This window comes from Ixodes scapularis, unplaced genomic scaffold (assembly GCF_016920785.2).
Source record: "Ixodes scapularis isolate PalLabHiFi unplaced genomic scaffold, ASM1692078v2 PGA_scaffold1__304_contigs__length_218370807, whole genome shotgun sequence".
Taxonomy (NCBI): Eukaryota; Metazoa; Arthropoda; class Arachnida; order Ixodida; family Ixodidae; genus Ixodes; species Ixodes scapularis.
In genome coordinates this window covers 192,885,120-192,909,111 of record NW_024609846.1, presented here as the reverse complement: position 1 = coordinate 192,909,111, position 23,992 = coordinate 192,885,120, and the positions used below count along the sequence as shown (strand labels likewise).

Sequence of the window (23,992 nt, the reverse complement as noted above, 5' to 3'; positions counted from 1 at the left end):
TATTAGTTCCAAAGCGAGCGGCGCTCACTCACCGGGGCACCGCCATGTTTCCCTGCATCCCTACCGAGCCCAGTCACGTGATTTCAAAATCCCTCTCCTAGGTACTGCGGCTAACTTTAGCCGCGGTTAGTGCTTCGAGCAAACGGGCCCTGAAAGCCGCTCATTGAAATCCGTACAACACTGTTCTCTGCTACCATTTCAGCTGTGGTGCATGCACCTACAGTTCTCATTGTGTCGTTTCATAAATTCATTAATTATTTTGGTCATATCAGCGGCTATTGTGGTGGTCTTGCTGCCGAGTGTGTACATTCTGCAGCGTACACTTTGCACCAACAAATTTTTTTCTCGGCAAGTACAACTAAGAATGACTCCTTGCACAGCAAGATATCAAGTACAAGCCATGCACGAGTATATAAACCAACGCGGTATGGTTTCTTAAATTGAGGTTCATCATACGACATTGTTTAACCATTTAACAGTATGCATCACTGCGTGGAGAATGTAAACTTGGACCTTTCATAAAAATAACAAGTTATGCTGCTTCGGCAAGTAACAAACACTGCCATGAAAGGATCCAGCACTCTTCAAAACTGCGTACAGCAAAAAAGGCACAGACAAGCCTGAACTAATTGCCGTCTTCTTTCTGCGCTAAAAATACTCAATGAAGTGCAACCAGAAGCACCTGGTACACCATGCAAAAGGTTAGCATACCACCTCAGAAGCATTGAAAGAAAATTCAAACAAGGTAAGAAGAGTCATACCTGGAAAGGCGGCCTATGTTGAGCACACGTTGAAAACTACAGAATACACAAAAAGAATAAAACACATGAAGGACGAACACAGACGCAAACAGTTCTTTCATAAGAACTGTGTGCACATAAGAATAAAACATGAAAGAACTGTGTGCGTGTTCGTCCTTCATGTGTTTTATTCTTTCTGTGTATTCTATATGTTGAGCAGCCTCAAGAATGAGAGCAACATGTTGCCAAAAGCTTGGTTTAGACTCCAGATAGGCAATATCACTTCAGGGTCAAGCACAAGCCTGAGCAAGCACAAAATACTTGATCAAGTTCAAAGAAAATTAAGATTATAAAAAAAATGTGCGGTTAAAAAAAGTACAACAGTTTTTGACATTCTCAGTTGGATGGACGAGGTAAACCTACGCACGGCAGATATGTTACTTCTACGTACCCTATATGCATGAATCGACGGTTCTATATCTGAATCAAAAGTTTGAAGGTTTTGGCTTCTTGCTGTTGTCTTTCCTGTAAGAACAGCCAACCCAAAGTTTCTAAGTATTTTATACATGTAAAGCAGACAATGCAGCCTGGCATGGCAATTCATGATGAAAAAAATCGGGAAATGAACACTTGTGATGGGGGAGAGGATGGTGCTTTTTTCTTCCTTGTGAAATTACACCACTGTGACATTATTGTAAGTTTCCAAAGTTGCATTCAGTGTCAACGAAGGAAGTGACTGTTTTTGCTTTTCTTATTTTTCTAATTTAGAGGGTCTAAACCCCGTTGACACCTCTTCTGTTCCACCTTCTTTGCATCATGCAAGGAAGAGGACCTTGCTCAGAACGGCTACATGTCACTTAAAAACCAACATGATGATCAAAATCTTGTTTTTTTTGCTACTTTGCGAACAAACTGGCAGTTTTATGTGGCACACCAAATACCATAAAAATATCTCTTTATAAAAGTGGCTTTCATAAAGAAATATTTCTATGGTACTTGATGTGCCACATAAAACTGCCAGTTTGTTCAGAAAGTAGCAAAAAAACAATTTTTAGCATCATGGTGGTTTTTAAGTGACATGTAGCACATTTAAATGAAAACCTGACACATTTACAAATATACAGAGTTTGTTTTGAGCAAGGTCTCTTAACATGCATAGAAAACTGAAAACTACAGGATAAGATAAGGATCAAAATGAGAACTACAGAACAAGATGATTTATAATATCTTCTAGTTTCTATGTAGTTTGAATCATGTCAAAGCAACAGCAACAGGCCTACATTCTCACCTTTTTGTCAGCTTCACTTTTTGTAATAAATGTCTCTTAGATGTAAAAAGGAAACTTCTACAAGACTTATGAAACACTGAGTTATACAGAGATGAGGGGTTGTACAGCACAAGCAATGAGTTTATTCAAATCATGAATGCATGGAGCCAATGTGGTGCAGCGACTCTGTAGTATGATGGTGGACATCTACCAGTCTTTGCATCAGACTGATGTCATTAGGCAGGGCAATTTATAAATTCATGACCAAAATTCAAGAGAATATGACAACCCAAACAGGATGGAGAGCAAAAGAGGTACTAAAACCTCAGGAAAAAATCTCTGTACAAAAAGTTTGTGCAAACAAGGATCTTGTGGCTTGACCCAGCAGCACAAAGGCCCTGAAAGAAATGGTAACACACATCAGAATAAAAACCCAATATCCTAAAATGTGCTGAAAAGAGGTTTCTGACCTCAATTTTATGGGATGCCAACTAAATCAAAGTGCCCCAAGAATTTCAAACAATCCTCAAATTATCAGCACATGTACTCAGTTTCCTTATCAAAAATATGACTAAGGATTCCAATGTCTTCGTCCGTCCGTGCCAGTGCTTGTAGTTTGACATTAAAGAACCTCATGAACACCAATTCCAAAATTTCCTGGACGTTTCTAGTCTCTTCTTGGCTATCTTAAGGGGTGACACCACCTTCAAGTGTCGACTTTTAAACCAGTTGCTGAATATTGATGAAATTTTGAGGGCCTGTTCATCTCGCCTAAATGCACTCTATGAAATTTCATCTCTGTAGGACTATTTTCCAATAAGCTACAAAGGGAGGAGGTACAGAGCTATCGATGTAAGTCGCCTCACTTGGCAAGGAAATCTATCATATAAAATTGCTCGAGAATATTGAGCATTTCTAAGCTTCAGCCTTAACTAGAACATATGGCGGGTGGGGCTATCTATTTTTTACCTTAAAATGCGCATTATTTCTATGCAAAATGTCAATTTGAAAAGCATTCCTCATAATGGGGCATTGTCTCCTCATCAAAACTCTACTTTTTGGCAATAAAAACTTTACTTAAATAGAAAAATAAATATCTAGCCCCCTTCCTCATTAAATTTCAGTTCAGGAACATCCACAGCAAAGAATGAACTTGGCAGTTCACTGAAATGATAGATTTCCGAAAACGAATGTTGCTGTAAAAAAGAGAGAAAACTGAGAAAATACCAATTTCAAGTTTCCACACCACTACATCTGCTTTTACTGGTGGTGGAAGCAACTAAAAGGCACCAAGAGCGTAGATGGTTCTTTCTGCTTACACCAAATCTCTAGCATGGCTTTGCTGAGTGAGTCCGAGCTTAAAACTTTTTTTGAGTGTCATTTTGTTGTTGGCATGTGGACATTGATTGTGAAATGAGTGAGGAATTGGGTATTCTTGCAATACACGAACCAACATCAGTAAGTATGGGTGGGGCAAGCATCATCCAAATACAAAGCAGACAAACCCACGTGACTTTCTATAAATGAATGCTGGTTTTAGTCAGTTTTGTGTTCAGTCAGGGTGGGCTTTTCAATTCTTGGCCGTATGCATAGCCTCTTCCACATGAAACTTGACTTCTTTGGTGTTCTTGCCCGAATAGAGTTTAATCTTGAACAAAGATATTTAGTGTACTGAAACTGTGAAGAATTGTTCTTTCCAATGAGAGTATGATCATCATTCTAGGGCATACCAGTGCAAAGCTACAGCAGTTTGGAAACAGGAAACAAAAGGTTCACGTTTAAAAAACGTGATTTTGCATCCTTGGCTAACAGAAAAGATTTTATTTCTCCCTAAATACTCGAGATATTGCAATAAAAATTTGCAGGAGTATACACTATTAGTTGCGGAACCACAATACATAAAAGTAGAAAAATTATTTTCTTTTTCTAAAAACAATTATCTTCTTAATCAAAATCAATGACAGTTTATTTAAAACCGAGGTGCAATCTTTTTTCAAAAATTGTAGAAAAAAGCTTTTTGAAAAAAAATTTGCACTGCCTTTATTTTTTTCACATTTTCTAAGCCACCCGTTTTTTCAAGAAATAGAAACTTCAAAGACAAGCACCAACCACCAAAACCGAAAACATCTCCTGCAGACCTGAGGTGACAATTGAATTGAACTTGAAGATTGAATCGTCACTTTCTCCAGGGCTCCCAGCACTCTCGAAGCAGAGAAAGATAGCAGGCATGTTTCCATCGTCTGTGGCAACCGGGGCCACGCCTATGATTTGATAGATGAATTTTCTATTTTAATGATTTCTGGGGCAAGAAGCTGTCTGTACATGCTGGGGCATGGTCCATATTATCTGGGGTCTCAGCTACTTGTCACAATTGCAAAATTAATCTTCAGAAAAACACTTTGACGTCTCATTAAAGGAAAGCTGAAGCGGTTTTAAATATGAGAAAAAACACCCGAGCCTGATTAATTAGACCTCAGCCATTACGAGTATCAAATTATTTTGGTCTTTTTGCGCGCGGATTAACCGAAAAAGCGCCTTCAAAGTAGTGCTGAAGCCACGCCTTTCCGAAGCAGAGGGAAAGGGGAGAGAGGAGGAAGTCCGTCGGCTGACGTCACAAAAGGTCCGGCTGGGGGACCCTGCCGCAGCTGACCGCGCCGCCTCCCACGTAGGCTCTAAAGACGTTTCGAGCTGTCGTCATTTACCTCCGCATAGTGCTCGCTTTTATCCGTTGACCGGTCGTACTAATGGGAAGTTTTAGTAGACCGTTTTCAAAGGCCCAGTACCGCTACGGTCGCGTGCTTCAGAGCATGCATCAAAGTGGCAACGCGAGCTCCCGCTACAAATAGCGTGACCCGAAAACACAATCTACTAAAACTCTCTATTGACTCAATCGCCTGACGTGTTGATTGTTCTCGTTTGTTCACGGGTTTGCGGAATTCTCGTGGCACCGAAGCAACTGATTTGTGCTGCTGCAACATGCCGTACTCATGTGTAGCCGTCGACTTGCACGAACAGCGCTTGTTGCAGTTGTACTTCCCGCTTACCGCCCTTCCCCCCCCCCCACCCACCGAGATTTCAAAGGGATAGGTTCCCGCTATGGAAACAGACGAGTTTGAGCGAGTATCTTGTTTTCTGTTGGGAACTTGTTCCAGACGACGCATATGAAAACAATGTACACATAGGTTTGGGTCTGAAGAAGGCTCGCCTGAACCCGACACTCTGCCGACCATCTTTGAAGGTAAGAAGGCAATTCAACGCATAAAAAGGTACACTCAAAGCGCAGACGACACTAGGTAGGAATTATAGGTCGACTGTTCTAGAAAAAGCTATTACGTTACTAGTTGTGTGCAGGTATTGGAAACCTGCCACGATCATGTAGCCAAAATGGCAGGCTTCCGCTGGCTCTTTTGTGTTAACCTCCGTATATTAGAGCTTTAGTTTTGGTTTCTTTTTATATCGTTGAAGTGACCATATTTGCCGGACCAACTCTGTTACCCAAATCTGTTTTTTTTTAACCTATTTTGTTACTTAGTCACTTGGGAGACTTTCATGGTGCAACTTGGTTTACATTGACCTTTTTTTTTGTACAGTTGCTCATACTATTTGAGGTCACATATTTTTTAAATGTAAACAAGCATTTTGTTAAATTTTCCTTCCATGGGTACATACATGTTCTCTTCATGAGCGCTTTTTGGAGATGCAAAGCATGTGACATTCTGTTGTAAATTGAGTTTTTTTGTTCTTTTTTTACAAGTTAAGCAGTGTGTTTTGAATGAAGTTTGTGTGCCATGCAATGGTTCTTTGTGCCGTAGAAATGCAATCGGACGATGATAATGCTTGGTGGTGGCCTAATGCTGTCAACAAATCATGGGAGGTGTGTGTGAATGTAGGGGCCCAGGAAGCTTTCACGAATTCGACATCAAATTGAGGGCTGTCGCGCACACATCTGTTTTTTCTAAAGCTGTAACTGAGTAATAATTGATGGCAAACAAAGAGAACGCAGTAGAGGGTACCACTATACAAAGGATAGACACTATGCGCAGTTATTCGCGTAGTACGCAAGGACATGGCGGTGGCAGAATGGCGACCCTGTCTCATCCCCTGTCTCATCTTGGGAGGAACTCTCCCGTAATTCCACACCGATTATACTATCCCTTCAAACCACTTCAGCCTGGGTGAACAATGCAGCCTGCACGCTCATGTGTCCAGCAGCTGTCAAGCATGAAGGCCGATGTGTGCCAAATTCTTGTCCTTTGACAACCGTTTTCGAGAGGGTCACGCTAATCCGGCCTGATGCGTCCCGTCAATAGCACTCCGTTTATTGTCACAACTTACGTTCCAATAAGTGGCAGCCAGTATGTTCCATAACGTATGAAGCCGGCAATGTTGCGTCGGCGCAAGCGGTTCCTCGTGTCTGCCCGTATTACCGCGAAGGGTCATTTTTCTGCTTTGCCAACGGCTGGAATGCATACTTTGTCACGTAGAGGGTCCTCTGGACACATTCCTCTTTCGGATCCACCGAAGGATTTAAAAAATTAGATGCCGAACCCGATTTAAAAGGGCAGAAGCCTCGGCGCCTGACTACTACGGCAAGCGACGGAGCAAGCGAGAATTGAGATGGACCTTTTATGGACGTAGTGGCGCGTTACGCGTGACTAGCCAATGGCGTGCCGCTGCGACAATCGCTTCTGTTTTTTTGCGTTTTTTTTCTTTTCGTTCAGTGACTATTTTGGGTCAAACGGTTGTGATATTTGGACTCAGCAGCCACAAACGCGTCAGAATCAACCATTAACTCATTTTCTTGAAAAGCACTTCTGCTTCCCTTTAAAGGGGCACTAACAGGGTATTTATGCTCCAACAAGGCGTGAAGTTCGGCTAGTTGGTGCATAATGAAAACTTGGAAACAGCGCGAAAAAAAAAGGACAAAAACGAGAAGTTAACGTTGTGTTCGTTCACTTCTCGTTCTTGTCTTTTGTTTTCTTCGCGCCGTTTCCAAGTTTATTATTTATGCTCGCTGAGGTTTTTAGTTGTATGCGACATATGAGGGCTTAACTGCCCAGAACAGAATTAGTGGCTCGAAATTCGGTTTCTTTCAGCCCAAAAACCGCCGATCAAGAACTAGCCGGTTTGAGTCATGGTCACTCTCTTTTCTGTGGTCACTGGCCATTTTCTAAGGCTTAGACACAACCACCAAATTTAATCAAAGTCGTGGGTCATTGAAGGCACACACACAATATTAAAAATAGAAAAAAATATGAAACCGATTTTTTGTGGCTTCTAAAAAGCTGCAAATAGGTTGATTGAAAAAAAAGTTGCACAGAAAAGCGGAAGCATCCTGTGCATTCACTGCGTAATTCTTAACATGGCGTCGTTTCGCGTATCGTGGGACTCGCAAGAACGGCGATGACGACGGGCGTGGGGCCTCTACTTCAGAAGTGTCGTTCGCGGTACTGGCGAATTTTGTCTGCCTTTGAAAGAGAATTTTGGGACAGATCAAAATAATTGGTATTCATCTCGTACGACAGGCCCGACCACCAAGCCGATTTGCACAAAGACATCGCCGAGCCGTCACCCCCTTCTCGTGGCTGAAGACATCGCTTGCGCAAACGTCAAGCACGAAGTGCATACTTCAAGTTGAATATGCATGCGTACGCTTTCTTTACTAGGTGCGAATGTGGCCAATGCGTGGTGCTGTCCAACTTTGACCCGGGAGTCCTTTTGCTGGAGGAAAATCGGCAGCAAACTTAGCAACCTACATTTGTCCGGCTGCATTATTACTAACAAAAGAGTTCCCCCAGTAGCTCAGTAGAAAGATGTCCACTTCACACGCGGCGGAACCAGGTTCAACCCCCAATGTAAGCGTACCGTTTTCTTGTGTTTTTTTTTTCAAACATTTTGCGATATTTACATTTCCTTTTTACAATTATCACTGAAAAAAAAAAAAAATGCTGTGAACGAAACGTTGTTGAACTAAATGGTGTGGGATTTCCTTTTGGACACCTGCGAACTCAATGTAATCACTTTCCACAAAATGCAAGGAGCATAAAAATCAGGTAGCGTCCGCCTTCCAAGGTGCTTATAAATGTTCTACAGGAATTGTAGCCAGCCATTGGTCGCGATCCCGTTGATCTTTCGGAAACTTGAGCAGACTTCTTCCGCACAATGCCACTTTTTTTCGGACGTAGGACATGTAAGGCAGCTCTTCACGCAACATCTTGGGGGTAGTCTTTTTGGAGCCAATCACGGAAATTCACCACAGGCGCTCACTACTCGTCTCCAACTTCTCAATGCACAAAACAAGTCATCTTGAAGTACAGAACAGCGAGCGGAACAAACATAACTGCAAAGGAATCGCAAGGCAAACAGTTCCCGCCACACAGATTGTCTGCTGCACAAAAGAAAAAAAAAAAGTGCCCGGTTGGGTGTAGTTACATGACTTCTGCCACTCACTCTCTCCTCTCCACTGCGCGGGTTTCAGTTTTGGTTTCGAGCAGTTGCGTCGTTTGGCTTTATTAAAAATATACGCTACTCTGTTGCAAAATATTAATTGGGTAGTCTTCCAACACCATAATGAACCGCCTGGCATAAAATGAAAAACATTTTTGGGGGGTGCCAGTGTTCCTTAAAGGTGACTCCGTGGACACTAAAGTGAATCGTGGTCAGCAGTTGGAACATCCAATAATACTTGAGTCTCTAGACTGATGGTGAGCAGTCATGCTTGTGAAATCTAGATAAAAACATAGAGATGCAATAAACTGCAACTTTTTATAACTTTGGCTATATTTCTGGTAAATTTCATGAAAAGTTACCTGAATTTTCCATGTTACCTAAAATAGTCTAACTCTTGGTAGACACCACAGAGAACATAAAGATGCCAAATTTTCAGCAAAATAGAGGTACTCGTTATGTTAACTACTATGAAACAAAAATCTCTATAAAAACCAAACCATGTTATAGGTAATGCCTTTAGAGAGAAGAAACATTCAAACTCTAATTTCCTATAAAACAACCAAAGCATCCCATAAGAATATAAACCAAATGAGAGTTTTGATATATGCAAGGGAATCATGATCCCCAAGGAGTAGATGCACTACTCCCTGAACACCCTTTCATAGAAAAGTGTACCGTCCAATTTCATATTTCTGGAAAATGTGCATCTCAAAGACTGAAGAAACAGGCTTGGGTATTCTGTTCAATGCACCATTAGCTCTTTCCATACCAACTCATTGGCCACCGATCACCCCTCATCGATGGATTTCATGCGCTGCTGAAATTTGAATTTGGCCTGTAGGGACACACGCTATATCCAGCATAGGTGAAGAAACTACAGCTTCCAATTTCGATTTTGTTTTGCACTTTCTCTCAAGCTGGGGCGCTATCAGAAATAAATCTCTGCACGACGGTGGCACTTGTTAGACAGCGTCCTGCTGACACTGGGGACAGCTACAAAGATAGCCTCGATTGCACAATTTAATTGCTTTTGCTGCTTGTACTCTGGATGACAGCAGAAGTTGGGCAGCGGCAGTTGGATATCTAAAGTTAAGCTCCCGCAGCACTGTTTCATCTCCGAGGTGCAGAATATCGACAGGTGCTCGTTAAAAAGTGTCAATCTAGCTTTCTAGGCTGTCCTGAGCCGGGGCACACATTTTATGAGTACTGCAAGCCATCAAAACACCAGCAAACAAGAGGTCAGAGCAGTGCTATTATGACAGATCAAGGTTTTGAGCAAAAGCAAGTGTGCTGGAGGACATGCACCTCTGCATAAAACAGCAGAGTGTCTCACCTTGTATGGGGCCTCCTCGTTGAGCGCGATGCTGTAGAGGTTGGATGCGGACGTCTCCACCTTGGCTTTCAGGTCTCCGCTGAAGCTCCAGTGGTAGACATTCGGATCGCCCCCCGCCGCGACCACCTGTTACGACAAAGTGCAAGAATGCTTGCAATACGTCTAGCTGATCTGCATAGTTCACACATTTGCATTATGAGCGTGGCCGGGGGCATTGTGCCCGATTGCGACCAGTCACAACGAGAGAATACACACTGGCACAATCTGTCGGGTAGCCCTAGAACAGTCCCCATCCGAATATACATGTATTAAAGCATGATATGCTTTGAAACAGAACCCCCAATTCCAAAATATTTTCTGCCCATTCATTGGTTTGGGCATTTTCCACTAAATTCAGTGGGGATATGGACATCATGTGACCTAAACATGATGTCAGTTTCACCGTTAAATTTAGCGAAAAACTTGACTTCACGTAACCCGACGGCGCAAGACCTATCGGCGACTCGGCGAAATTGGTGGCACCAAGCGGCTAGGACAGAAAGCTGTGGCGGCAGGTTCGCTCGCCAGCAATCTCGAGCGAATTAGATATTCACAGTGCCAAGTGGTCTAAAGACAAAGCAGTGAAAGTAGCTCTGAAAACACGCGACAAAAGACGCCAATACACTAATTAAGTTTCCCCACTACATTTGGCGGGGAAATTGTCACGAACCTGACGTCACGAGATCCATACACGAATTCAGTTTCTCCGCTAAGTTTAGGGGGGAAAATCGTGGTCACGAGACCTGGAGCTATGTGACCTACACATCAATTCAACTGCCCCGCCAAATTTGGCGGGAAAATTAATATTACATGACTTGACGTCACAAGACATCGCGACAAGTTTCCCCACTAAATTTAGCGGGCAAATGAATGTTCTTCACTCCCCGAAACAACAATTTAATGTCTTCTAAACAAAGGTGAATAGCTGCTCCTCAACTATAGTGTATTTCATGCATTACAGTGCAATCCACTTTTGACAATAACGAGAAAACCCGGAAAAGCAATAATTCTAACCGATTATCATTGTATCTAAACTACAAAAACTGCTGCTCTAAAAATCGTCAGAAAACTAGAACTGTCGCGTTAAGTATTTTGTTTCGAGACACATTGAGTTTGATTAATACCCAAGTGAACGGAGCCACGGGAACTAGAGTGTGCCTTCTCTCTTGTTCTATCAAAAATGCAGGCACGGTGGCAAGGCGGTATCGTTTCAACTCTCGTTATCGCATCAGGTAAGTGCCTAAAGTAGCCCTACAAACAAATCTAACCTAAAGATGGTACACGCAGAAAGCACGAGCCCTATCAAATTTTCTCCTCGCCCTCCCTCTCTTGGCCTTATATTGGCCCTCGACCTTTCTGGTGTGGGATATTTGGCCCCCATATCCAGACGAGGTTGAGAACCCTGCATTATAGGATCTTGGAGATAAAGGTCGCCGTCAATTTTAATTCCTACTTTGGTTCACCGTGGACTTGAAATACCTCTGACAATGTTATAAGCGACTATTTCTCACAGCAGAGATTTGATCTCGTAAAATGGACTACAAAAACTTGAGTTTAGATATATGGCAGTTGGAAGTGCTGCAGAGCTACCGGATAGGTGGTGCCAGTAAGCTGTCTCGTCATAAGCAGTCACAAACGTAAAAACACAATATGCACCTGGTCACAATGGAACGTACGAAATGGCCTTTAATCTACAACCAACAAAAGACTACCGTGGCAAGCTTTACATTGCATATTTGTTTATGCAAAGACTGGGAAGATGGCTGCCTATTCTCTCTTTATGTCAGTCTGTTCACTTTAAAAAATGCTTACAGGTAATCTTAACAACCGTTTAGCGGTGTGCTATATATAAACGCTTTCCATTAAAGGGTAACCCGGTAAATTTGATCGATTTTAGGGTTACGACGGTCTTTACTGAAGGAAGTGACCCCGAATTGTGATGCGTCGGCTTCTTTTTTTAATGCCTCGTGTGGTATTGTAAATATCTTATCTCAAAATCATGTTTTGGGGGTCTACGCCAGAGGTAAACTTATTATTCTAAGTGTGTCAGAGCCCAATTACGCTTATCACAAAGAAAAAGAGGCCAAAAACGGCTGTGCAACAATTTTCAGACTTTGGCCAATTAACTGCGGAAATTAATCTGCGTCACCTATGAAACAAAAAGCAGAAAACCGTATTTTCTTGCGAGCGCTAGTTCTTATTTAAAAAAAAAAATGAAACAAATCGAAGGTCAAAGTGGCTCTCAACTCCCTACGTCGACTTCCGAGTCACATACTACTCTGGGGGTCCACGTGGTTTCCCCTTGGGTCCTCTCTTTAGAGACCAGCCGCTTCCTCCGCGATTGTCGACTTTCAAAGGATTAGCCTCGTCGAAGGTCGTGGCGAGCGATCGAACAAAGGACGGTTTGCCACGGGGCTGACGGCGAGTGTAGCAGCGGAGGGGGACAGGTTTTGTTGACTTCCGCATATCCCCCAGAGACGGTGTCGTTTTAGTTCCCGTAACCCCGACAGGCGGCTGCAGATTGCCAAATAATTCACTTTTTGCTTTGCGAATACGCAGCAGCAGCTTTTCGGGGAAAGGTGACGCGTTTTTGGTCACTTGGGCTTGCATAAACAATATAAAAAATGCAAACTGCCAATTATTCCAACATCAAAATCATTGCACTGCCCCTCTAAGCCTGCTGAGGTGCACGAAAGGACCAAGGGCAACCTCTGCTTTCCCTTCACCTTTTCCAGCGAAACAAGAAAAAGTGATGAAGCACGCTGTGCGGCAGCATGCGCGGCCACTTATGCCCTTTTTTCCCACTGACACGGTGATGCAGCCAGTGAGGCCAGGGAGCAATGCCCAAGTTCCAACGCCACATACGGTGCTCATAGCAGCCAACTTGCGTCTCTATCTGAACGTCTGCCACGACTTCTGCCTGGTGGCCAGGTTTAGCTTCGCGCATACAGTATAGACCACTTACAACGTAACCGCTTATAGTGCAGGACCGGGTATAACGCGGCTTTTTTAAACCACCGGTTCGCCTCCCATAGAACTCCATGTAATTACATACCGCTTAAAATGCAGGCGCGCAAAGGGAAATACCGGTTATAGTGCGGTTTCTGGCCGGCGCAGCGAGCACGCTTCCCTGTGCGACACTAGATAACGGCGCGAGCCGCAAGCGGCACTCGCGGGGCAAGGAGGTTGCTCGAAGATAGAGTTGGTCGTGGCTCGAAGGAGCGGGGAGAAGCGAAGAGAGAGGCTTCAGTTGCCATAGCGACGAAGGGACGCACACGCACGTGTCGTTCACGTGCATGCGTCCCACACACAGGTCCCAATCGCAGGTCGCAGGTGCGTCCCAATCACAGATCGAGGAGAAGTGTTCGCGCGTGTTCCATGCCGGTTGCGGGCCGGCTGCTTCTATCCGCAAACATGGCGTCAATTGTGATCGTCGCGTGGTGGGAGCTCATCGTTCCGCGTAAAAGTGCTATCCTTGACTGTGAATTTTCGTTGTGTGTCGCTATGATAACCCAGCACGTATTAAAAGGGAAGATCCACCTACTCGAGCGGCGATGTCGTGGCGGCACTCTCAAGACAGTAGAAACGCCAGTGTCGTCGTGTTTGTTTACTTTGACTACAATGGTGCTTTCTAAGCATTTGTGTTTTCGAACATCGCCCGGATTTCTTATTTGGAGCATTTCATGCCTGTGCTCAAGTTGAAGGTATTACTGGTGTGTACCGTATAAAGGATGCGAATTTTCACGCGTTTTCATCGCTGGAGAAAAGTGATTGGGGTTAGCAATCCTGAACGCTCGCAACGTCCGTCCGCAATCCGCGACGCCGTTAAAAGGCTGCGCCAGGCAAAAGTCGCTCATTTCTTTCAAAATGTGTGACACACTTGAGAGAGAAGTGTACTAGTCTGGTGAAATAAAGACTTTCCTCAAACTAAGCTTTATTTTTCATCTAACATAAAATAAATTTTTACAAAGGTAAGTTGTCTCATGGCATGTATTTTGGCCCGAAAAATTGATGTTTTGGTTATAGCACGGTACCGCTTATAGTGCGGATTTTCGCGACTCCAGCGACATACGTTATATGTGGTCTAGACTGTACTGGATTCCTCATGTGAATGCTTGACAAGTAAGCGGGTGACTCCCAGAGCTGTGATGACCTCTGCAGAAGTGTGCATGAAATCGTTGGTGAAGCACACCGGGATGACTGATTCGTTCTTGCTTCGTAAATGCGGACATTTCAACTGTTGCTTCCATCACGGATGCTGAAACTGTAGATCTTGTGTGCGACCATGACAAAGACAAAAAGGTGTCAGATGAAGAACTTCGAGATCCCCACCACTGCAGATGAGAAACATCCTTCGTTTGCTTTGCAGTAAAGTGAGTGTAGTGGCCTCTACTATGATCTTGAGATGCCTGAAGTAACTGGTGCCCGGTTGTTTGAGTGAGTATTTGTTTTAAAGGGCCACTGACAACCCTAAAATCAAGATTTCTTTTACCATCTCAAACGCTTCAAAAGTGCATGACAAAACACAAAACAAAAGTCATAGTCCTTGTCAACAAAAGGGGTCAGAACAGATCAGGGGTACGAGACTGGCCCCCGCAGCTGTTCTTTAAGGATCGCAGCCAACTGCGCATTATTTTGCGGGTCGTGTTTTTAAAAAAAATTTGTGTACCACTTCACTTTTAGATTAGATAGTAATGGAGCAGAGCTTCACGCAGCACCTTTACGACATCGCCCCTCACGTCGCTCACTAGGGTCTGCCACACACAGTTCTCTCCCTTACCTTTTCGAAAATCATCCGAGAACTTAAGCTGTTAAAAAAAGGGGAACTGAAAAGCGACACGTCGTCTGCACACTAATAAAGGTCTTGTGAAGCACTCTTGCAGTTAGTCGGGTGGCTTGAGCGTGTGCCCATAAACGACGAGAGGGAAAAAGAGGAAGTTAAACAACATTTCCTGTTTGAAGTCATACTAAAAGGCAACGAGTGCATTATTTCGCTAAAAGGACAGAGCACAGTGTGCTAGACGGGTTTTGAGAAAAGCCTCTAGACACAAACTCGGAGGAGTGCTGGAATCTGCGGTGCGTCAGCCAGGAACAGTTCCTGCAGGTTTCTTCAAGCGTGGAACCAGGAATCGCACGACAAAATGAACAAGCAAACGAACCACTTTGTTTTGCTTGTCAAAAACAGTATGCTCTTGCCAGACAAAACGCTTTTTGAGTCAACACCCGCAAAAAAATCCGTGGAAAGCGCAAACCCAAAAAACCGAGCGCCTTTTCACTCGTAGATTTTTCCACTTCAAACCATGGTTCAAACAGATTTAGTCTGACAACAAAAAATTCATTTTTTAAAGAGCACCACGAAGGTGGTGCATCGTTGTGCTTTGTTCCACCTTTGTCAGTGTGCTGGTCCGTCTTGTCTTGCAGTTCTTAGTTCCATGTGCAAGAGAAGCTGCAAGTGTTTCGTACGGCTGACACGCCGCAGGTTCTGGTACTCCTCCCGGTCCCTGTGCAGAAGCTTCTGTTCAAACTCGCCTGGCACCGCCACAATCTCTCCCCCACGTGCAGTACAGCCTGTCATCTAGCAAGACCTTTTTTGCGACTTTGGTGTACTAGAGTGCTGTGCACCACTGCGCGGGGCAGAGACTTAGGGGCAGAGACGGCCAAAGAAATTTGGGAGCTCAAGAAACCCCCCAGGCTACTTACTACTCTGAGGAACCCAGTTTGGGAACCCTCGCTTTAAAGGACACATGCAAAGGAAAAAAACATTTTTTTTAAACGGCTTAGATGGAAAAAGGACGCCATAAAACGATTTTACAACGAAGAAAAAAATTTTTAGAGCTATATTTACGGCGCAAAACGAATTTGTAGTTGGCGCCCGCGGGCACCGCGGAAAAGTGGTCTGTATTTATCACGTGACTGGTCTTTATTTATCACGTGATGCTTGCATTCTTTCGGAAGCTTCCTATGGCCTCTAAAAGTAACTTATTCATCTTTGTTTGAAGTATAACAAAAAACTAAGATGAATAAGTAACTTTTAGAGCCCAAAGGAAACTCCTGAAAAAGCGCAAGCAGACGTGATAGACCTGTGCGCCGGACAGACGACGGCGGCGGCGCCCCGAAGCAGACGAACTTGTGCGGCGGCGGCGACGGCGGCGTGGAGAAACGCGTTGAAGCGGCGTTCGCACGACGCTCAGCGCGCGGCGGCGACGCAGCGCGGCGGCGCGCGGGCCTACCACGTGACCAGCGGCGGCTCCCGCGAGCGCCAACTACAAATTCGTATAGCGCCGTAAATATAGCTCTAAAAATTTTTTTTCTTCGTTGTAAAATCGTTTTATGACATCCTTTTTCCATCTAAGCTGTCTAAAAAAAATGTTTTTTTCCTTTGCATGTGTCCTTTAAAACAATGACTTATAAAAAATGTAGAGCCCTTCCACTTCACGTGAAGATGGAGGACCAGCGAAACTGTTATCTTTCTGACGTCTAGGATGACGCCTAGAGAACGACGCCTAGGACGACCTCAAGGACGACTTCAAGGACGACCTCAAGGACGATGCCTAGAGGACGACGTCTAGGACGACGCCTAGGACGGCCTCAAGACAACGTCTAGGACAACTTCAAGGACGACCACAAGGACAACCTCGAGGAAGACGTCTAGGACGACCTCAAGGATGACTTCTAGGACGACCTCTCGGACAACCTCTCGGACAACCTCAAGGACGACGTCTAGGACAACCTCAAGGACGACGTCTAGGACGACCTCAAGGACGACTTCTACGACGACCTCGAGGACAACACCAAGAGGACAACGTCTTCTAGGCGTTGTCCTCGAGGACGACTTGTAGGACAACGCCTAGAGAAATTCAGCCTTTCCACTCTGGTGCAAAACAAGAGTAAAAAGGCTGGAAAGGTTTGAGTGTCACTCATAGATGGCGGTAGCTGTCTGGAAATTTGCGTTGACATTCGTTTGTCCGCAGACACGATATTGGGGAAACTAGCCCTTAACAACTCAGCTGTAAAACAATAGCCATGTGGTGAGTTCGGATTTTAATGTAGAAGAAAAAAGAGGACGACGACAAAAAGGAATGCTGATGTGGCTGGTTGACTGTGTGTTTGTGTGCACGGAGAAAATTTGGCGCGAGTGGCGGGTGGTGGAAAAAGAAGAAGTTGAAGGAAGCCTGGAGGTGACCGAACAGGACAAGCGAGCAGGATCTGGTGGACCAAAAAACCGACTTGCAACGATAGGCGTGGTCGGCACGGCTTCAGTTCGTCGTCCACAAACACAGGCCTGGTCAGCGGGCCTCCGAGGCTGCCCTGCCGCTACTTCAGGCCACACTCTTCAAGCCACCCCGTCGTCCACTACCCAGCCCCAATGCGCCCATCTACCTGGCATCAAGACTTCGGCGTGTCAACCATGATCAGAACTCAGACCCGCTTCACGGACTATGTGAAGTACTCCTCTTTAATTACCCTTTAAGTGTTAGATTTTCCGATAATTAATTTTTTTGAAGTTTCTCATTTTCTAGTGTTTAACGCTTTAATATATTTTTGTACTGGCCCAAAGATGTCGTCTCTTTGTCCATGCTCTTCGCGTCGCACACCCACGCAAGCGTGAACGCGGTCCTCTACAAGCCACTACGAAAAGGTGATGATCTTAGATTCATGATGTACAGTCAAACCCACTTATAACGATCCCAGTTATAACCTATCGGTTATAACGACCAGCTTTCAGAAAATATACAAACTCAAGGCCCTACCCATTACAACTGGTCCTGATAAAACAACTGTCTTTCAAAGCATCACACTGTTACAATAAACACAAAATCCGCCTTAAAAAAAAAAAAAAAAAAAAAAAAAAAAAAAAAAACTTCCTGCGCGCGCGAAAGGAAAAAGAAATTAAAACAGCTACATTTCGGGCGCGAGGCTCCGGGAGACGCTTGAGGTCATTTCCATGGCTGCACGGCAGGGGAGAAAACAAAACTACAAAAGCAAAAACGCCCTCCCGGGTTGCGTAGTCTGCCGATTGTGGATTGTGCGTGCCCGGGAAGGAGAAGAGGAGGAGAAGGACGAAGTCAACTCTCACACCGTGCTGCCTTCTATATTCAAACGCTAGCCTCATCATCATCGTGACAGTTTGTTTACGTTCGCCATTTTGGTATTCATATCATGCATGTTCTCTCACGTCTACGGACTCATGTCTGTCGTTTTAAGTTGGGGAAAAAGAAAAAAGAAAAAATCTACTAGGAAGTTCTATTTATACAAAAGGGCATCATTCTGGCGAAGAAAGATAACAACGGAGCACTGTGTGGCCTCGGAATCCCAGCCACCCAACAAGCTCGCAAAGTGTTTGAAAGACGACCCTGACAGGGGCAACAGCCATGCACTCATACATGCGCAGGAAGCGTGGCACTTAAAACGCTTTAGACCAAAGCAAGTATTAATTACCTCTGTAGACAGCGAAGAACCTTCGTCTAACTAGTGCACGGCATTTATTTTTGTGTTAGCGAGCGTTTCATAAAATCTGTTCTATGAGGTATGTGGTCAATCTTCTTTATTTTGCTTGCGCGGTAGAATCGGCAGATTTACTTTTGAATTATCTGAAAGCTAAATCTGCCTTCATGTTACAATTGTGCAAACAGTTTCTTTAAATAAATAGTTGGCAGAGTGAAACTAACAATACCAGCATCATTATTCTTATTTATAATGTTTTAAAGGTAAGTCCAGATGTAACAAACAATTGATAAAACGACCACTTTTCGTGAAACTATCGCGTTCGTTATAAGTGGGTTTGACTGTATAGAGTCCTATTTGTCTAAACGCTAAAGACTTGTTGTTTGTCGTCGACAGGGACGACGTAGATGCCAAGTGTGGACAATGCTCCAGGTGTGGAGCCTAGTCTGCAGCATAGGAGTAACAGGGGATACCAGGACTTGTAGCCTGCTTGACCTTTGTGAGATAACGAACGAAAAAAGCGTACGTGAAGCAGCTCGCAACGCAGGCCGTTCAACATTCTTCGAGGGTGATCTCCACTGAGATAACCTTTGAAAAACCTTCGTGCTCTTTGCAAAAAATAGCTCATCGGGTATGGGGTAAGGGACGGAACAGACATGACCATTTCTTTGCTTCGGTGCTGTACAAATACAAGCTGTCCTCAAAACGCAATCCTAAAACAAATCCGGATTCCGTCTGATCATAGGGAACTGACTGTCGTCGACACTGTAGGTTAGATATGCTGTGTTATTTGAGATCTTTCTCAAATACCACATTTACTAACATAATGAAGGCACTCGAATACTGAAAGCACCCCCACACAAAAGCCATCAATATTTGGACTTTTTCTTTTATTTGGTCTCATTTTTAATTTTCAGCTTCGCGAGCCATGAACTGTGTCCAACTTAGCTAGCTGGCTAGCCACCAAGCCTGCCAATTTTCTTTTGCTGCCAAGTGGCCAGGCCAAATCAAGGCAAGGCAAGCCAAGCAGCTCTTGTAATGGCTGCAGTTGCAAAGTAGAAGTGATTAACCGTGAAACTAAGTGGCGCGCATGCCTAGCATGCGCGCCACTCTATTGCCCAGCCTCGGACGTGCTTCGTCCATCGGGTGCATTGATGTCAACAAACACGCCACTGTCTGTGATCCGCTTTCGAGCAGTGATGTCGTGAAAGAGGTTAGGCCTAAGAACGGTTGCGTCGCTCTTCATGCTGAGTGAGCTTCGTAGGGCGCTTTTTCTTCGCCAAAAGGCACGCCGAAAGCGCACTAAAAAAGGTTTGCAATTTATAGAGCATGATTACCCTGCCATGTCATATTGGCACCTAAAATGACATTTGTGCAAAGTGCGTAAATGCAAAAATTCTACCTTGCGTAACTTTTTCAGGAAAAAAAGTGTGTTCATTATGCGAGTAAATACGGTAAACCCTGTTCAGACAACAAAGCACTGTCGGGTATGTAATGCTGTTAGATTGATGAGACTTGTTGAATTTCATGTTGTGAGCGGGAAACACCCACGCTTTTTGGCTATCTTGTCTGGTCAAATATTTTCGAGAGTTACGATCTTCGTGGAATGACACAACTGAGTGTTTGGCGACGTGAAACATCTGCATAAAATAAAACAAACATTCCAGTTGCATTTGCTCTGTCACTCACAAGTTGTCCTTTGTTTGTTTTTCTTCTAAAAAATGGAGAATGATTTCGGCATTTTCTACAAAAAAAGAAATACGACGCAGAAATTTAGCTGCTAGCAGTGTTCGGAATCGTGCCTATGCAGGCTGCCACAGCCAACTGACGAGCAAACCTAGAGCAAAGCGCAGTCAGGCAACACTGATGTATACTCACAAAACCCGGGACGCGCGCTGTAAATCGACTCATTCGAAACTGCCGCTGGGAAGGTGTGCTATATACCAGGTGCAGACTATAGTAAAAAAAAAATATATGAGAGATTTTTTTGTTTTGACTTTCCCGTAGGTTGTAAGTTATAGGTTGTCTGGATACGTAGAAAAATAAGCATTAAATCAGATTTTCCTTCATATATCAGATAGATCCCTCATACAGTAGGCTCATATTAATTCAAACTCAGACATTTCGTACTCCTGGTTAATCCAAACAAATTTCAAAATTTCAGTTGTCTTGCTATGCTGTCAATGTATTCATATGCCACTTGACTCGAACGGCACTTTTGTAGAATTCATACTTTTTTGCTCTCGTGGCCCCGTTGAGCATGCTTCTTAATGAGCACCGGTGCACTGCAGAGAAGCATGCTTAAAGGGGTTAATAGTCCAAAGTAGACAACCTTTTTCTTGCTGAATGAAAAAACTTAATTTTATTTTGAAGTGTCATTTGCTGTGTAAACAGTCCATGATAGACAACATTTTTGAGGGATGAATGAACTTATCTCATACATTTCACCAATGTTTGATGTTTTTTTTTTTTTTTCACCTGCTTATGATTACTATGCCTGTGTAGAGGAAATCATCAAATGTCTACTTTGTATGTGTAACTAATTACAAAAAAAAAAGAAGAAATATATATATATATTTTGCATTATATTTAGATGAATTTCAGATAATTTGAACTTCCGATAATTCAAACAAAACTCATGGCTTCCTGGAGTTTGAATTAATTAATCTACTGTATATCAGACAGCTGCAGAGCAATGATGCTGAAGTCATAATTTCAGCCCTTCACGTTACTGTCAGTAAGTGTCCAATACGGGGAAGGGAGTGGCGGAATGATGCCGATCAACAAATCAGGCTGATCCCTCTTTCCTGCTCAAACAAGGACAAGGAACCTTGCACTTTTCGAAACATTCATGGAAGAACAAAGGAAAGTTCTGCTACTGATGGTACCTGAGTCTCTTTCTTTCACTAGCAGCAAACAGCATGTTGTGTGCTGGCACGGAACCGCGCATCCGAGACTGCCGCCACGCCCCATGACGCGCTGAAAACGCTCGACTGTGCAGATATCTGGAGATTCCAGTTATCCACAGATTTACCCAAAGGTACATAGATAGCCAAATAAATTTATAAGCGCGGTAATACTGTCACGGAAGAAAAGCAACAGACAAATATAAAATTTAAAACAAACGCCTAATAAGATGAAGTTGTGCTTACAAACTTAAAGAGAAAGGTACGAGCATCTTGCGTCGGCGACGAAACGGCAAGTGTCACGAAGCAGCGTGTAAGCGCTGTTCTTATACACTCAATATGTTTGGGAAGGTTCCGAGCCAAGATACGCTGTGCAGAAGCAAGAGTCGACTGGTGCTCTCCAGAAGAGCAGAGGTTCATAAAAAAAAGAATTGAACTGAGAGGGATTTGAATTGAACATCGTTGCTTCATGTGAAAGCCGCGAGCGGTGTAAACTCTGACTTGCATGCGGCAAGTGACTTCTTGGCGTTCCACTCTGTGGACCGGCTCACGCACGCTCGGCAGGAAAACCGACGGCTGAGCCTCGTTCGTAAACGATGCGACAATTACTTGAGTGACCGGCGCCAGGTGAAACGTTAGCAAGGAAGCTACCTTGCGTTCCTTTCACCGTCTTCCACCCCCCAAAGAGTGCCACTCCAAACCCCACTACTCACCATGTCACTGTAGAAGTGGGCCACGTGCGCTGGCCTCTTCAGGTCGCTCAACGGCGTAACCGGGCTCAGGCTCCTCGTGTGCCAGATGCAGAGGGTGGGACCACCGCCACAGATCTGAAGCAAGGAAGCAGAAACTTGGCCTATTTAACCTTAGAGGGCTACTCTGGCACGGTTTTCGTGGTCTCCGATATACCCCAAAATTGTTTAAACACAAACAAAGCTGAACTTGTAACCCAAATATTAAACTAAAGCAATTTTTTCCTCCAAATCTGTACGAATAGAAACTGCGAGACAGGAGGAGGTGAGAGTGCGTGGGGACGTTGAAACGCCAAACTCTGGTCGGAACGATTAGAGGGTAGACGCAAAGCTAGCTGATTCGTCTCTACTCATCGTTAGAATGCGTTAGAACGCAAACTCCGGTCGCTCATGTTCAATATTCGAACATGTTTAAAGAGTGAGCAAAGGCAAAGGTAGCTAACTTTGCATCCACCAACCAATCGTCCCAACTAAAGCTCGGCGTTTCGACGTCCCCATACTCTCTTGTGTCCTCCTTTCCCCCAATTTCTACCCGTAGAGAATTTTTAATGTGAAAGCAATAACTGTCCCATGGAGCGAGCCAACACCATCAGCCACGCCAAATGGCAGATAAATTCCCGAAGCCGCGATCTGAGGCACCCCCCAGCTCTGAAATCACGCAAAAAGCCATGCACAGTGATGTGATTGGCCTAAGCTGTTTTGGAGAACCTCTTGAAGCAGCCGAAACAGTGTTTTGGAGCAGCGAAAGTGGCCACTGGAGCAGCCAAAACAGTGTTTCGGAGCAGCAAAAGTGGCTTGAAACAAATAAATATTTGTTTCAAGTGCTGAACAAACGAAGGACACTTTGCTTGCCGCAATAAACAAATTATAGTCAAGTTTGAGCACCTGGGAGTCGTTTAACATGTAACTGAAATGCCAATGACATGACACATTTTGCGACGGTACAGTTAAATGATACATATATATGTACCCGCTATAGGTAAATAAGAACCAAAGTGACTAGGGATAAAATAAACGAAAGCAGTCTCCAACTGATAAAACACGTAACTACTGCAGTACAATGCGAAATGGTCACGCGAGCGGAGATGGCTGTTCAATCGAAATAATGTCACTCCGCTCCGCAGCCAACTGGTTCCTAAAATTGTACACAAAATGTAACTGTCCAGCATACGACAAAAACAGCCCAGCGGCATGTGCTTGCCAGGCCGGCAGGCGAGGTACAACCGAAACACACAGAAAAACAAAGAACCTGACCAGATCCATGCACGACATCGAGATCCAGGGTTGGCCAGGGTCAAAAAGTTCTTGGAGCGCTTTGTGCAACGACTCAACTCGAAACAAGCAAGCGCGCTGTGTGGGTTCAGCGTGCAGACATTGCCTTCTTCGCTTGAGCTCACTTCCCTCCACCAACTTTCTTACGCGGCAGACTTTTCACGTACCTGGGTCCCTCTCGAAAGAAAGCGCACCGAGAGAAACCTAGGTAATCAATACTTTGACACAGCAGTCTTTGAGCTAGAGGAATATTTGTAGTAACATATTAAACAAGAACAGGAATGTTGATGAACATGCGGCAGTCCTTACGTTTGAGTTTAAAAAGCGCCATATGTGCAGCGACATGGGGACGGGTACACCCGCTGTTGGGTGTATCTGTCCCCATGTATCTGTCCCCAAAAAAAACTTGGGACAACGAGGGCGCGGAGCGAGACATGGCGGGAAAAACCATGCAAGACCGAATGAACGATATATGCACGGTACTTTATGTCGGGCGGACGCTTGCGCCGCCTAGCCCACGCGTGCTCAATCACGGTACTCAGTTTAGTTTCGGTATAGAAAGGCGACCAAAATTAGTCCTTTGGCACAGATTACCCACATTTTGCAAAAATGTAGTAGTATGTAGCAGGGTTAGCCGCTTGGCGCAGTTTGGCGCAATTGGCGCAGCAATCACATCACTGCATACAAAACGGCAGTAATATCAAGCCGCCGTGCGTCATTTTATATTAGCGCCAGCCCATAATGCTGCGTGCCTGCGCCGGAGCAGTAACGGCCGAAGCGCCCACTGATCC

At 44.3% G+C, this 23,992-nt stretch overlaps 1 protein-coding gene across 1 annotated transcript in view; it reads right to left on the bottom strand.

Annotated features, from left to right (window-relative positions):
* Nucleotides 1-2,127: 2,127 nt before the first annotated feature.
* The window catches only part of LOC8033664 (THO complex subunit 6 homolog), a 39,853-nt gene continuing 17,988 nt past the window's right edge, over nt 2,128-23,992 (bottom strand). The window contains exons 11-13 of the mRNA XM_029973931.3: nt 21,894-22,007; nt 9,791-9,916; nt 2,128-2,405 (exon numbers count right to left, since the gene is read on the bottom strand). Coding sequence (XP_029829791.1) covers nt 2,325-2,405; nt 9,791-9,916; nt 21,894-22,007 — 321 coding nt within the window. The 3' untranslated portion in view covers nt 2,128-2,324. The remainder of the gene's footprint in view (nt 2,406-9,790; nt 9,917-21,893; nt 22,008-23,992) is intronic.